The sequence below is a fragment of the Thalia democratica genome, unplaced genomic scaffold, assembly GCF_965202585.1.
Source record: "Thalia democratica unplaced genomic scaffold, ktThaDemo2.hap1.1 HAP1_SCAFFOLD_882, whole genome shotgun sequence".
NCBI lineage: Eukaryota > Metazoa > Chordata > Thaliacea > Salpida > Salpidae > Thalia > Thalia democratica.
In genome coordinates this window covers 26830-42452 of record NW_028139831.1, presented here as the reverse complement: position 1 = coordinate 42452, position 15623 = coordinate 26830, and the positions used below count along the sequence as shown (strand labels likewise).

General features: G+C 24.1%; 1 protein-coding gene across 1 annotated transcript; it reads right to left on the bottom strand.

Moving 5' to 3' along the window:
• Window positions 1-5126: 5126 nt before the first annotated feature.
• On the bottom strand, window positions 5127-14930 carry LOC145847318 (membrane-bound transcription factor site-2 protease-like). The gene is made up of 11 exons (XM_082953570.1): window positions 14835-14930; window positions 13044-13191; window positions 12695-12810; window positions 11408-11526; window positions 10859-11102; window positions 8894-9085; window positions 8658-8671; window positions 8361-8463; window positions 7511-7616; window positions 5693-5946; window positions 5127-5601 (listed from the first exon to the last, which is right to left on the bottom strand). The coding sequence occupies exons 1-11, from the start codon at window positions 14904-14906 to the stop codon at window positions 5473-5475; spliced, it is 1497 nt and encodes a 498-aa protein (XP_082809696.1). The 5' UTR covers window positions 14907-14930; the 3' UTR covers window positions 5127-5472.
• Window positions 14931-15623: the final 693 nt, after the last annotated feature.

The following is a 15623-nucleotide window of genomic DNA, read 5'->3' as shown; positions in this document are numbered from 1 at the left end:
TTAATTTCTAAAAACACTGTTTAGAACAGGGTTTCCCATTTCAGAAATTTGAAAAATAATCGCCCCCCACGATTTTACAAAGTAGTTTTTTTCTCTTGAGTACAAACTTTTGAGCCGAAAAATTTTGAAATGTAATTTAGTCTGGTATTTCTTATGCACGCACTTTTTGGCTGTGTTTAACGTAGTTTACAGAGCTCGAGAAAATAAGTTACATTTGTTTTTTTATAAGCCTAGTAAAGTGTATTAAAATACTTAACTATTAAAAAGCTTTGTGTAATCTGTAATCAATCTTGTTTAGATATGAATTGTTTTGAAACTAATGAAACTTTTAGGGTAGTGGTGGACAATTTTTGTAGTCAGCAATTCATATTTACTAAAAAAAAAATTCTAGTTTAAACTCGTTAAAAAATGTAATTGTGAGCTGCATAATCTAAAAAAACAACATATATGAAAAATAAAAAACTCGAGCAAAATTGTAATAAAATAATTTAGTATTATTGTGATCTAGGAAATACTATTGTGAACTGAAAACCAAATTTAAAGTGTATTTCAAAATATTAAGTATCAAAAAACTAAATTTTGTTTATTTTGCACAAGTAGTTTTCAAGATACTTAGCGGGTCGAAATTTGACTGGATCTTAACCGTACGTTATCCATCTGAAATCTTAACTTAAACCTGACATTATAATAATCTCTTATTTAACGAATTTCGGACATTTAGAAGTTAATACTAAGTAACTTATTTAAGCCGCACAAAATACTTAAATTGTTATATAAACAGGCATATTCTAAAATTACTATACCAGAAATTAAAAAACTATAAAAGAATGAACAGTTTATTTTACACATAATAAAATAAATATTAAAACATAATTTCTGATCTAGTTTGAGGAAGTTTGACCAACTGGTTGATTATCTCACAATAATCATCAACAGCTTCAGTTAATGCAGTAAAATTATTAATTTCAATGCTAAAATATATTATAAGCAAGTTAGTTGTAAAGTTATAGACTTACTTTTAAACTTTTTAAACTATATGTTTTGTTGTAGAATACCATTAAATAGTATTTGACTTGGAATAACCTTTAGGAAACTAAACCCTAATTTTAACATTTTCTTTTTTCTTAATTTAAATTCAAAAAATCAAAATTTTTACAGTTAATTCTGTGAACAGAAAGTGATCGATTAAACTATTCTTTTAATTAGGTTAAAATTTTGTTTTGTAATTGTAGCAGTCTAATACTGTTTAAATTTATTTTTTCTCTACTTATTAGCTTATAATAATTTACCAGAAGAAAATAGTGAAAAACTAAAAGCTAGTGTTGAACTATTAAAATAAACAACACATTCTAACTGCTAAAATATTAAAAACTAAGATAAAACAAAACACAGTTGTATTAATAGTTTAAATTTCCTTAATATATAGATTTTTTAACAATAATAAATCAAGTTAGAAAATAAAATTGAGTTTAAGAATCTATTAAATGAAAAATTTGAAGTCATTTAAAATAGAGACCTCAAATATATACTCTTTTAAAACCAAAAAAAAAATTTGAAATAAAAATTTTAATGGTTATCAAGATTTTTTTATTTATACAGGTTAAAGAAGTAATAAAAAAAAATTTGTCAAATAAATTTCTTTCAAACAAATACTTTAATCACTATGCTATAAAAACTTTTAGTGTTATGTAAAACCCAAATATAAACTACAAAATTAACAAGGTCAAAATAAAACTATTAACAGATTTAAAACATAAACCATTTAATAAATACAGTAGACTTCCGCTTAAGTTCGCACTTTGAACAAAATCAAAAAGTGCAAACTCAAAAATTGTTACCATTTTTTTTACAAAATGATAAATTTAAATATGTTATATGCAATAACGTTATGCATACACATGAAGTCAACTAAAACATAAAACAAACATTCATTAAATGATCTATATAAGCTATTAAATATTATTTAGTTTTTTGTTTTATTAATACTTAGTTAGTAATAGACTTTATTTAAGTTAAATTTTAGAAAATATAATTTTGCACTTTTTTTTGGTAAAAAGTGCGAACTCAAGAGGAAGTCTACCGTAATTAATATTTATTAGGCATTATGCAAACCTGTTGTAGAATAAATAACTTAATAATTTTTTTATTTAAAAAAGACTACTTAAATACAATACAAACCAGGTTAAATAAGAAGTATTTTAAAAGATCAAATAAAATAAAATAAAACTTTCAAAAAATAATGTCTGCTACTGAAGACTAATATAATGTGAAGGATGAGGTTCATGACTGCTTGCAAGTTTTTCTAATCTGGTTCTTAATCAGTAAAATAAAGCCTCCTTTACAAATATCTAGATTAGATGTTTTGCTCAAGATGTTGATAACTGAACTGAAAGCTTTCTCAACTAGATAGCTAGAAGGAAAAACTATAAACAACAATCTAAGTTTCTCTCAAATAATTGGATACTTTTGCCTTAGTTTTTGTTGAGTCCAAAAGCTTTCATATCGTTCTTTGGAAATATTTACTTTAAGTTCAAGGTCAGTTTGTAAGTCTGAGAAAAATTCCTGTAAGTCGTTTACTTTAAAAAGATCTGCCTCGTAGGGATCCATATTTATATATATATGATAGCTTTTTTTGTCAAATCTAAATTTTACTACTTAATATATTGAAATTGTTAAAAATTCCAGATTTCTAGGTTTTTTTCTTGCCTAAATTGTCAAATTCCAGGTTTTTAGGTAAATTGGCAACCCTGTACAATTTTATTTCTTAGTTTAACTTAGTGACTTTTCAAAAATCAATTGGAAATATCATGAAGTGATATAACTATCACCTCATGATATTTCCAATAAAAATAAAAGTATACAGGGTTGCCAGTTTACCTAGAAATTTAATAACATATAACATAGATTTTTACAAACCATTTATGATCCCAAATAACATATATGTCAGGTTACGAAATGGTGAGATAAATTCCGATCGTCTATGATCTATGTAATTGTCAAATAAGAAAATATATGAACGAAAATATGTAATTTACTTGAAAGTAGGAGTTACTTGATTTTGTTCTCTATATTTTACATAAACAAAATTAACTTTTTTTGTTTAAGTTTTACCTCAGGGTCAAATATTAAATAGCAAGCTAAAATTAGTAAAATAGCAATATAAAAAGTAAAAATTTTATGACTGCCAAAAATTTTAAAATCGCCCCCTTTTCGCCCCCTTACTAATTATCGCCCCCAGGGGGGCGATATCGCCCACTTTGGGAAACCCTGGTTTAGAATAACGTAAGTACTTAAAAACATTTTTGACTTATTATTAGTTTTATACTTCGAACAACTATTTAGTAGCATTTTATACAAAATAATTCTAACAAGTCTATATAAAAATAAAATGTTGTGTTACATTCTCAAATTAGTTTATATACAGGGTTGCTAAATGTTTTTGGCAAATTTTCTCCAGGTTTTCAAAATTTTCTCCAGGTTTTTAAAAGTACACATTTTTAGGTCTATTTTAAGTTCGAAGTTAAGTTTAAGGTAAAAAACTGTGCTAAATAGTATAATAACATTGAAAAGATACTGTAAGGCTACTTTAAATGCATTTTTTATAAAATAAAGTTTATCTATATAATAATTTTTTTCTTTCAAATCGAAACTTTACTACTTAACATGTAAAAATTGTTTAAAATTTCAAGTTTTCCAGGTTTTTCTAATGATTTTTTTTTCTAATGGTTTTTTTTTCTAAATTCGAGTTTTTTCCAGGTTTTCTTTTTCAAAATTAAAAAAATTCCAGGTTTTTCCAGGTTTTGAGGTTTTTAGCAACCCTGTATATACTTACAGGAAAGGACTAGAATATGCTATATTTATGACCTTATTGGTTAAATGTAATTGATAGTTTCTTTCGATTGAGTTATCATAGACAAAGTTGTAAAAACTTGACTATTCTTTTAAAAATCTTTGTCTCTATATTTAGAATTTTTTTAAGTTATAAAGACATAGGATTTAATAAATGAAAATGTGATTATTTTTATTTTATTAACTATAGGAAATTCACTAAACAAGGTAAACACAAAATATTTACTTTTAAAAATTACATAAAGTATGAACCACAATTTGATTAATATTTAAAATCTTTGAGACGACTTTAAGACTATATATCCTTACAAATATAAGCTAACATGCATTAAACAAAGTTACTATTTTAAATACATTTCACAAGTTTTATTCTTCTTTGGAAAATAATAAATTCTATTAAACTTCTATAATACACAGTACTTTGAAAAATTTTTACAAAACAGTACTTAAAATTATAAATAAGTATTTAAAAGCTAATTTTAAAAAAACTGTTTAATTCGTTGTTTAATAAAAAATATGATCATTTTACAGTATAAAAAAACATAGACTATTTAGGTTATAAAAAACTAAATCTTTGTACAATTATGTAGAACTATCTAATGATTTAATTATCTAATACATAAAACCTATAAATATTTTTTTTAATTATAGTAGCACGTAATGTTTTATTCACAGTGGGACCGCAATTAGAAAGAGAAAAAAAAAGCTTATTTTAGATATTTTTTTTTGAAAACTAGTGTCTAAAAAAAACAAAGGTTCAGTTAAGTAAAGTTTAGTAAACTTAGAGCTTTAAACAAGATTCAAAAATTCATTCTACAACTGAAGTTATGCCAGTTGTCTCAGGGTTATTCATAGAAATTTTAATTGAACAAAATTTATACAACTTTCAAAAAAAAAAAAAAAAAAGTAGTTTCAAAGTATACCTTTAAATAGGTTTTTTTTTAATTTAGCTTTTTCATTTTAAAAATTAGTAATGTATAATTATTATTTGTCATTAATTTACTAAACTGATCAAGATAGTAAAAAAAAACAGCACATATAGACAATACAAATGTTTTTATCAGTCAAAAGCTTTGACTTGAAAAATATAATAAGATAAAGCTAAGAGTCACACCTTGTCACTATTTAAAAAAAAAACTTTTTTTTTTTTTATATATTTAGTTTTAGCCGATTAATATCTTGTTTTTTTGAAATGAACTTAGTTTTAAATTGAGAAGCAAAATTCTATTAAAAAAAAACACCTACTTCTAAAATGCTACTACTACTTAAATTCTGATAATTATAATTGTTAAAAAATATTTTTATAAAAACTTATTTTCTTTTTGTTTATGAAATAGTATAGAAATAATTTTTACATTAACTTGTATTAATAGGTACCTACTTCTAGTTCGGCACGATTCGGACCCACTGTGTACAACGATTGTAGTGTTTTTTACACTTTAACTGTGATATATTTGCTCGTATATATAATCACTAATATAAGTGGTTTAAAAAAGTTCAAACAGATAAAAAGCTATCCACTGATTAGAATACAACACGGCTATTATGGTTTTAGAATTAACGTACTGAAGAGCTTAAAAAGCTTTTAAAATTGTTATTTATATTTAGTATCTAAAGTATACTTCATGTAAAAGCAAGATAAGCTGAAAAGACAAGATTTACTGCAACCAGTATTGTTCCTCCACCAAGAACTATTTTAGTTATCTTTTTCTTCTTACTTTTATTTACTCCAACCAGCAGGTCTAATATTGCCTGTCAGTATATAACAAACATATGATATGTTTTATTTTTTACAAACATTAATCTATTAAAGTCAAACTTAAAAAAATAATAATAAACTTACATCAAAAGCAAACTCTCCATCAAGAAAATAGCAAGGTACAATATTGACAACTCCTAGACCAAACGAAATCGAATACAAAAATCTCAGTTGCATCAGAAGAATCTCTGGCCATTTGTATGAGAATAAAAATAACCTAGGCATGTAGTTTGTAACTTTTATATAGTTAAAGAGGTCGCTGTGGTATCCTAAATACAGAATCGTTTCTAATTGCTCGTCTCTTTCAAATGCAATTTTAACAAGCCGTTGCTTTTCACCTTAAAGTAATTTTATAAACATAAACAATTCAAAATATAAGAATAAGCTATAAAAAAATAGAATTAACTATAAATCTTTAAAAACACTGCTAAAAGATTAATTTCATTATACAAATAAACAAGTAAACAAACATGTATGTATAAATTAAACCTAGATAATAAAATATAAATTTCACTGAGCCCACATAAAAGGGATTTTGAATGAATAAAATGTTTAAAAATTAATAATTAGAAAATTGTACATATCAATGGCTACGCGTGGTATTATTGTTAAGAAGTGCGAAAAACTTACATTTATTTAAAAAACTCCTAAAATTTATATTTTCAATACTTATTTAGTGAGATATAAATACTACAATAACAACAAATTGTCTGTAAACTAAAGCTTACTTAAAACATTAATAATTTTAACAGTTTTATATAATTTTTCTAATTTTGTTAAGTCTTTTTTAGATTGATCATTTTCAAGAGATTTTAGGGTTTTTTTTATTAGTTCGATGCTAAGTTGAAATATTTGTATAAAAACGTTCTAAACTCTGAATTCAAAATTACGGCACAATGTGTTTTTTTGTAAAATTTGTATGTATATAATGTAAATTTTTACTTAAATAGCTGAACTTTGCTTTGCATGAAACATAATAAATAAACTTAATTAGTTATTTTTAGAGATTTTTTGAGATTAGTACATGCTTTTATTAAATTTGTAGTTTTTGTAAACAATTTTATATTTTTATTTTTATGTTAAACAAAGTTTCCAAACTTTGTTTTTAAACCATAAAGTTCGTTTATAGTTACTACTCACATAAATATTATACATGATTATACATGTTTTTTTTTCTAATGTATGTTAATATTTTATAGACTCCGTAGATCTGTTCTTAAATTTATTTGAGAGCCGTGAAACGCCATTAGTCGGAATTAAGTTTTAACACAAAAACATCTGTGGTATATTTAATATACTAAAAGTTTTATGCCCCTCACTAGTTCTTCAATACTCTATTAGTCAGTTTCTAATTCAAAACAACATTAGATTAATACTTAATATGTTGAAGTAACAAAAACTTGTTATTATATCCAAATATTATATGTTTTAAATCATTTCTTATCAACATATAACTATATCAATATTCATAAAATAATTAGTATAAATATTAAAATAAACATAGTTTCAAGTAAAGGGGGTTCTTATGATAGTTGTTGCTAAACTTAAAGAGGTAGAAAACGAAAAGAAAATAGTATAACAAGTTAGCTTAGTTTTACCGTTATTTTCAAAACTTATGTTGATGCTTTTTTTTTCATTTAACTTTGAAACGGAATAATGCTAAGCTCCATTACAAACAAATATAACAAATAATTTATTTTAGAACGTATCAGTGAATGTGTTCGTATAACTTACTAATTTAAATAGATAGGAGACAATAAAAGAAAACAAGTCAACAACCAAACGTAAAAGAAGCGATTAAGGATTAAGCTAAAAAAATTATTTTTTTAATGCATAATACAAATGGACACTAGTTTTATTAGTCTTAAACAAAATTTATGATTAATTTGTTCTAAAACTAACCATTATAAGGTACTGCACATATTTGACTCTGACTACATTCACTATTTTGACGACAAACTTGATTTATTTGTAATTTTCTCGGATTTAAACATGTATAACTGTTTTCCTGTATTTATTTTTTTACTGTAAAAAATATAATAACTAAATTCATTGTTACTTCTTAAAACCTCAAGTGCTTCAATTCTTTAGTTTTTAGTTATTGCAATTCGATAGTTGTCTACATGCACTGCACAGTTACTATCAAAACCAATCAAACTATAAGTCAGCAATTTTAAATTGAGCTCTAATAAAATGAAAAATTAAGGTACAATATACCTAAATAAGAATAAATTACAACTTAAAAGGATTAATTCTTAAGCATTTATTTGAAATTTTCATTGTACAAAATTAAGAAACAAGTAACTTCATTCATTGGCTAACTATCAATAAAAGAACTAGTTAATTTCCATTTTTAACTCTAATTAAAGTTAAATTATGTTTCAAATACATATTTGATTTAACAAAGCCATACAAAACTTACAGTTAAAAATTATGAGCATGAAAAAAGTTTTTGTGATATAAGTTGGTAAACTCACAATGGCTTCTGTCAAAAGCGTAAACTAAAAGTAAAATAAAAAGTTTCATTTTAAATTCAAAATAGATTAAAACTCGCTTAGACTGGTCTTACATTCAATAGAATTTTTAATTATTCTCACTTAGTGGTAACCTAAGTAGTAAAACAAAATGAACACTAATTGCAAAACCAAAGCTAATAAAAAACTATAAGTTATTATCGTTATTCTAATTAAGTTGTCTCATAATATTAACTTTGCAGATTATCATAGAGTATAAAATATAAAAACTAACAAACCGTGATGTTTGAGTATGTGTATGAGTAGCATATAAATTTACTAGGATAATCACTACAACAATTCTTTTCATTTTTATAGTTTTCCAAATCAATTATTGAACTTCTATCAATACAACTTCCTTGATCAAACAAAGGATTAAATTATAACATAAATTGATTGAAGTTTTTTAGATAATATAACTTATAGTAAGCTAAACTACTAAAAAATCGTAACAGCTATTTCTTATTATAGATAAAAAAACACTTAAATTTAAATTATATATAAAAAAAATTTAAAGTTAAATGTTTTCAATCAACAAATCTTGCAACATCTTAAAAACATTAAACTAATTTTTAGCAACATTTAGACTAAACGACCTTATAATCAATAACTACTTTCATCTTTAAAGCCTTTATATTTTAAAAATTGTAAAAAAAAAATATTTAACTCATAAAACATACATTATAATACATAATATATATATATATATATATATATATATATATATATACAACATATAAAACACTACATTTTACAAATACAATTATTTCACTGTTCTGTTAGACAGTATAACCATACCTAAAAGTAAAAAACATAGATAATTAAAAATTGAACCTAATTGGCTTTTGAAGTTAGTTTGATTAATACAGTAATACCAGTCACTAATTCCTTTTAACTCACAATCGTCTATTTTCTTCAAAATATCACCAGTTATCAACCCCCGTTCATTTTCAAAAGGAGAACCCTGAATTACTTTAAAATTAAAAAAAAACTTTTTGAATATTGGCAGTTGCCCATTAGATCTACAAAACTCATTTAAGTTTTATAAAGTTTTTGTATTTATAATTTATTTGACTATAAATTTAATAGATGCACAACTTTAGTTGAAAAAAAGTAATAAAAGCTCAGTACTTTTTTTATTCATCAATTTCAATAACAATCAAACTAGTTTTATATCCTTTATTTAGGTATATCTTGATTTGAATTTACGGTTAGGGCCAAAAGTTACATTTGAATTCTTTTTCTTAAGGATTTGCTTTATTCAAACATTTTTGCTGAAATTAATACTTTTTCTAGAGATTTTGTCTAATCATTTTCTAGCTACAAAACAATTTTCTGCCCTGTAGAGCTCTTCAATTATAAGTTAATTTATTAGTATTGAAACGAATAGGTAGAATATAATACTTATCATAAATATAGGGCTAAGAATTGGCTTAAAATTGATAATTTTATGGATTAAAGCAAATCTTAAGTTATAAGTTGGCTTGAATGTAATATAAAACTTTATATGTAAATGAATCTAATATGAACAAAACAGTTATTGCTGGATTATTAATGGCTACTATTAAATAAAATATAACACAAAACTAGCTTGGAAACAAACCAACTTAACTAAATCTGATTAAACAAAATCTTTTAAATTTGTCTCCTTTTTCATAAATAACTTGGGAACTATTAACTTTTAATTTAGAGCTAAAAAATAATATTATAACAAAAACTGTAATAAATTTAAACCTTTAATACACTACTAAGTAATAAATTTAAACAACTGTAAGCCATAGCTTGGTCCACTTTGGTTTTTACAAGTTGGTCTTATTTTGTAAACGTTTTAAAGTTAAAAAATAAGAGTAATTTTTGAGATATGAAAGATCAAAGTTGGTAAATTCAGTAGGTTTGGTGTTGAAGTTGCAAACTAAAAAAGTGCAAAAATATAGTTAAATTAAAAACTATTTTCTCATTTATTTTTTGGCCATTTAGTGAACAAAACATATTACAAAAGTTTTAGTTATTTATTTTAGTCCAACGCGTGAAAGTTTTAAACAAAAAACAAAAAAGGAGATTAATATATAGTTTCAAAGAAGGTTGACAATACAACAATTGTGATCCACTTGTTTGTATCAGAAACTTTTACGAAACTGACTATAAATTTAAAATTTATAAACTATTTTCAAAATAACACCTTTGGATTGTTGATTATTCTAATCTAACACAGTAAAGTCGTTAGATATAAACCTACAAATGGATTAAATTGGTTATGGTTTCGATCTATAATTCTATATTAAAATACTTTTCTTTTTGTTCTTGTTTGGAGCTTGTTGGCAAAAACTTAATATTTTTGATAAATCAAAAGAATAAATCAGGGCTGTCTAGATATAGGTAACTTAATGTCCTACAAAAATTTTATTAGACTATTCTGTCATTAAGTGCTCTTTTTCTAGGATAGCTTTAGAAACTGTAACATTTACTGCAAAAAAAAAGAAGATTTTGAAACTTGTAATCTTTTATTTCAGGAAGTAGTTATTTGTTTTTATAATAAACATGAAATCACTTTTGGCCCACTTAGTTTGTAGATCTTATTAAGTGAATGTTATCTTAGAGAGAACAAATGTTACTTTGAGTATTGTGTAAAAAAAATTCTTTAGAAAAATAAGAAAATTGGTAAATCTTTATGTAGGTATATAAAAGTAAGCATATCTTTATCTTATCAAGTAAGCATAATTTTATCAAGCTTGCTTACTTGATTTTGATACTGTACAATTACACTGTCTGTTTGATGATTATAAAAAGGCCAGATAAGTTGAGGAACAACTAGTATCAACAAGTAAGTGAAGCTACTCAGCACAAGATTGTGCCAGACCCCACCACAGTAAATGCGCAGTCTCTTGATTGGATGAAGGTGGTCACACTTGTCCATATTTACATACGCTCCAGGAAAACAATAAAAAATAAAAAATCCCATTCCTTCCACATTGACATTTTCTCTGCATAAAAAATATACATTTTATAACTATTCAATTCAGTAATTACAATATTTTTTAAAACAGAGAACTGTTAAGTAGTGATCATAGTTAATTTCACATAGCTGTAGAGTTTTTCATTATAAATTTATGTGTACAGTATATATAGTTTATTGAACAATAAAAAAAGCGCTCACAATATTTGGTTCTAGGACCTGGTGCACGAAAAAACCTTTCGGTTATCGAGTTGCACACCACAGATACCTTTTAACGTCTTGTTTACGACTTGAATAAAAACAACCATTTCAATTGCATTAAAAAAAACTAACTTAATTGCAGCTATGCCATGACCTATCTCGTGAAAAAAAGCACTGATTATGATAGAGATAAAAAGAAACCCAGAAGTAGAAAATGGCATGTTAACACCAGGAATTACTACTTGCAACACCTGTAAAAATTTTTTAAATGTTTCAAGTATCTAAAAGTGGTGTACATAGCCTTAACAATAATGCTTGTTTTTAAAACTAGTGTCTAAAATAACCACCCAAATCAAATTATTTCAAACAGCTGCATCGTTTTAATAAAAATCTATTCAACAAACTTTTAGATCAAAACTACTGTGTAATAGGTACTAAAAAAAGAAAATTATTTTAAGCTTTCGACTGTTTACTAAAAATGTTTAAATGTAATAATTGTAGTAAATAATAACATTTTATGTCTAATATATTAATTGGTTTAAATAAAAAACAACTTCTTACTTAATATAAAAAACTACAAAACTTATCATAGTAAAAAACTTGTTTTTATTCATTTGTTTTTATAAACAACATCGCCTGACTAAAATGTTTATTTTTGTTGACCTTTTATTTTCACACTAAATAAGTATTTGGAGTTTTTAATCAGTCAATTTTTTCTTTAGATAGTTTATATTCTTTAGATTGTTGTTCCGGCAAATAGGATAATGTTTGAACAAAGCTTATTTTTCGAATATAATTTTGACATTTAAATTTTGTTTGAAGCCTTTCCAAATTTGCTGTGCAGCAGTCAATATTTGTTTGTCCAGGCATTGGGCATCTTATCAACGTTTTTACAGTTTATGTTTGAGTTTAACTTTAAGTTTTATTTACGTTTAAAAATGGGATAGCTAGGCTTACTGATCAGTAGAAAATGGGCTTAGAGACTAGTTTGATGTATTTACTCAACGTTCAGTCTATCTGAGAGTTTTATAAGTCCTAAGTAAGGTACTTACATTTAGACTAATAAATTTTTGTGGAGTATTTTTTTTAACTCACTTTAAACTAAAATTGGATAGTAGGATATAAGTTTGAGTCATTGCTTTCTAAATTCATGACAAAGAAAAATAATGAACTTGTGTTTTCTAGTTTTGATACTTTTCTAATGCTATCAAAAAAATACAATTTGTATCTTAAATTTTTTAAAGAATTTTATTTTTGTTAACTATTATCAAAAGTTACTTAATTAGAAAAATTTTGTAAATTTGTAAAAATTAGTAAAATAAAAGCTTTCTTAAGAGTTTTTTTACCATGAAATAAGTTATCTATATTATTTTTTAAATAATTCTAGAATATCTTTTTAATTCATAAAATCATTGTTACCTGCTCATCAGAATGCTGAAATTGTTTAGATTGAGTAATATTCTTATAAATAGTCCATAAGTTGTATACTAAAGTTATAACAGACCCTATCATCAATAAGATAGAAACAAAGACACCTAAATAATATTGATAGTTTATACTTAAGTAATTTTATATTTGCTATTGTATTTTAACTTAAGATACTAATTAAGCTAATTGCATGCTAAATCATAATCTAAGCTTACTTTTTTAAAACTAATAAAGCTAATGTTTTTTAAACTAGCTACTAAAAAATAAGAGTCTTTTTTCTTTGAAACTTTATATAGTTAGAAAAAAACATTAAAAAACTTTAAAAACAAACAAGTACTACCTGTACTAAACCAGACTCTCACATTAAATTTAGATAGACTGTGTAAGAATCTGTTAAACTTTTTACTAAAAATTGAAATGTGAAATGTACTAATTTCTATTCCACTTCTCCAAAGAAAATGCTTGATAGTATTCCTGTATGTTTGTTCCTAAAAAAACAGCTTTATAAGGAAAAAGTTAGTTGTAAATATTACAAACTTATTATAAATACGTTTTAATTGATCTTCTACAGAACTGTTTTTCTTTATTACAATGATAAAATTACAAAACACTTTGTTTAGAACTATGTTTAATGTTTTACATAGACTAAATTTTTAAGCACTTTTAACTGAGTTATTTTAAATTAATACTTTTGTTTTTTAAATGATTAACTCCTTTTATGGAACCTTTTTTTCAAATCCTTTGAATAAAATTAATTAAACTTTTATGAAATCTTTTAAGTAAATAGTATAGTTTTGGTCTATTTAACTATTCTTTAATTCTTAATTGTCTTCTCATAACAAACTTTTATAAATAATTTCCATTAAACTATCAACCTTTTTTTATAAAAACTTATTGCTACAAATTTAACTATCTAACAGTATTTTCATTTTACAGAATTTTTCGATAAAAAACTTTTAAACATAACATAAAAAGTTATTTGAATCTGCTACAAAATAAAAAGTTTTAGTAAATGTATAAACCAATAGTTAATTTTTCTAGAAATAAATATTTCTTAGACAAGGCTAAAAAAATTTTAAAACAATTTGTAGCTATTGTGTAGTTAGTTACAATATTTTAAATGATGAAACATTGTGTTTTCAAAGTTATAATTCCATGCTTTCATACCATCAATGCAAAAGCCTATTCTTGTAAAGTTTAAAAAAAAATTTCAGCTCAACCCCTACTTATTTTTTTCACTATTCCATTATAATTATATGCAATATACAATTACCAAGTACATAATTCACTGTATGTGACTACATTTGTAAAGCAGGTTAAAAACTACATAATAAGTTTTACAGCCATTATAATATAAAACAAAAAGTTAAAGGAAATATGACTAAATACATTTACTTGGTATTTACACACAATATTCAAGTTTTCAAAATAGTACGTGTGTTTAATAAATCAACTTTGAAATTCTACTTTTTTGGAACTTTTAATTCTTTGCTAAGGATCGGTGGATGTAGCTTGTAGCAACTTAGTCATTTGAGTTATTCATGGAAATCTAATTAGTTTTTTTAATAAAAACAGGAAGAACTTGGTAGGTAGTATTAACACACTATTTTTTAAGATAATTAGGCTTTAATATTAAAGTTAACAAAAACTAAATGATGATAACTATTATAATTCAAATTTATAACCTAAAAATAACATCACTCAAGTGTCTTAAATAAGTTCAAATAAAACCTATACCAAGTTTAATAATTATAATTAAATTTTTTTAAACATGTAAAATTTTTTTAGCCAGTCATTTAGTATATTCCTAGTTACAAACCTGTATGATTAAATAACTCAAAAAATAAGTTTAATACTTTTAGTAAGAAAAATTAATAAAGTATTTTCACTAATATTAAATTACAGCATAGTTTTGTTGTAAAAAATATATACAATACATTGTTTTTTTATTTATGAAGCAATCTAACCTAATTTATGTTTTAATATCATACACTCAACTTTATTTAAAAATTGTAGACTTTTATTAAGGTATATTGCTAAACAAGATATATGTATAAAATTATTTTTAGGGGTGAAACTTATAATTACAATAAAGTTAATACTTTAAAAACAAAAACCCTGATAAACTTACAAGGAAATTAAACATTAAATGAAAAATACCCCAAATCAACAAAGATATAGCTATTCCAGTAGACAGATTCATTTTTGTATAAATTTAATAGTCAGGATCTAAAAAATGTTGACCTATTATTTTTAAAGCATATAAACTTAGTCTTTAAATTATAAAAAAGTAATCAAAACTAAACTTCATAGTAACTTGAAAATTGTTTTATTTTGATTATATGTGTTACTAATAAACCTTTGCATAAAACTATTAACAATTAATGATCTTTACCAGATCAACAACAACAGCATCCGAGACAATTCTAGACCGGTTTTGTCCTAATTATTACTCATCAGACAAGAATAGTTGCTAGAAAACCACTGTTGTGATCTTAACCAAGCTGGCTTAAGTACAAAGCACTGAAGCGACCATTTGTAGGTAAAGTTAAAAAAATAACATAAAAATATTAATAATACTTATACTAGTAGATTTAAAGAAAGATTAGGTAATAGTTAAAAATATATTATTAGTTTTAGTTATTTTACACTTTTGTATGGCAAATAAAATTCTGACAACACAAATTTCAACATTCTGAACATTTCTTGCCTATCACTTTTTTTAATTTTATTTTTTACTTGATATATTTCTTAATTGGACCTTTTAGTATATTTTTTCAATTACAATTTTTTTTTTTTGAAATATGGGTAAGAAAGGTTTTTTCTTTGTAAAGTATTGCTACTTTTAGCAATAAAAAATTGTTTCTCTAGTTTTTTTTTTGTTTAAATATTTTAGACCTTCATCATTTCTACTAATTGG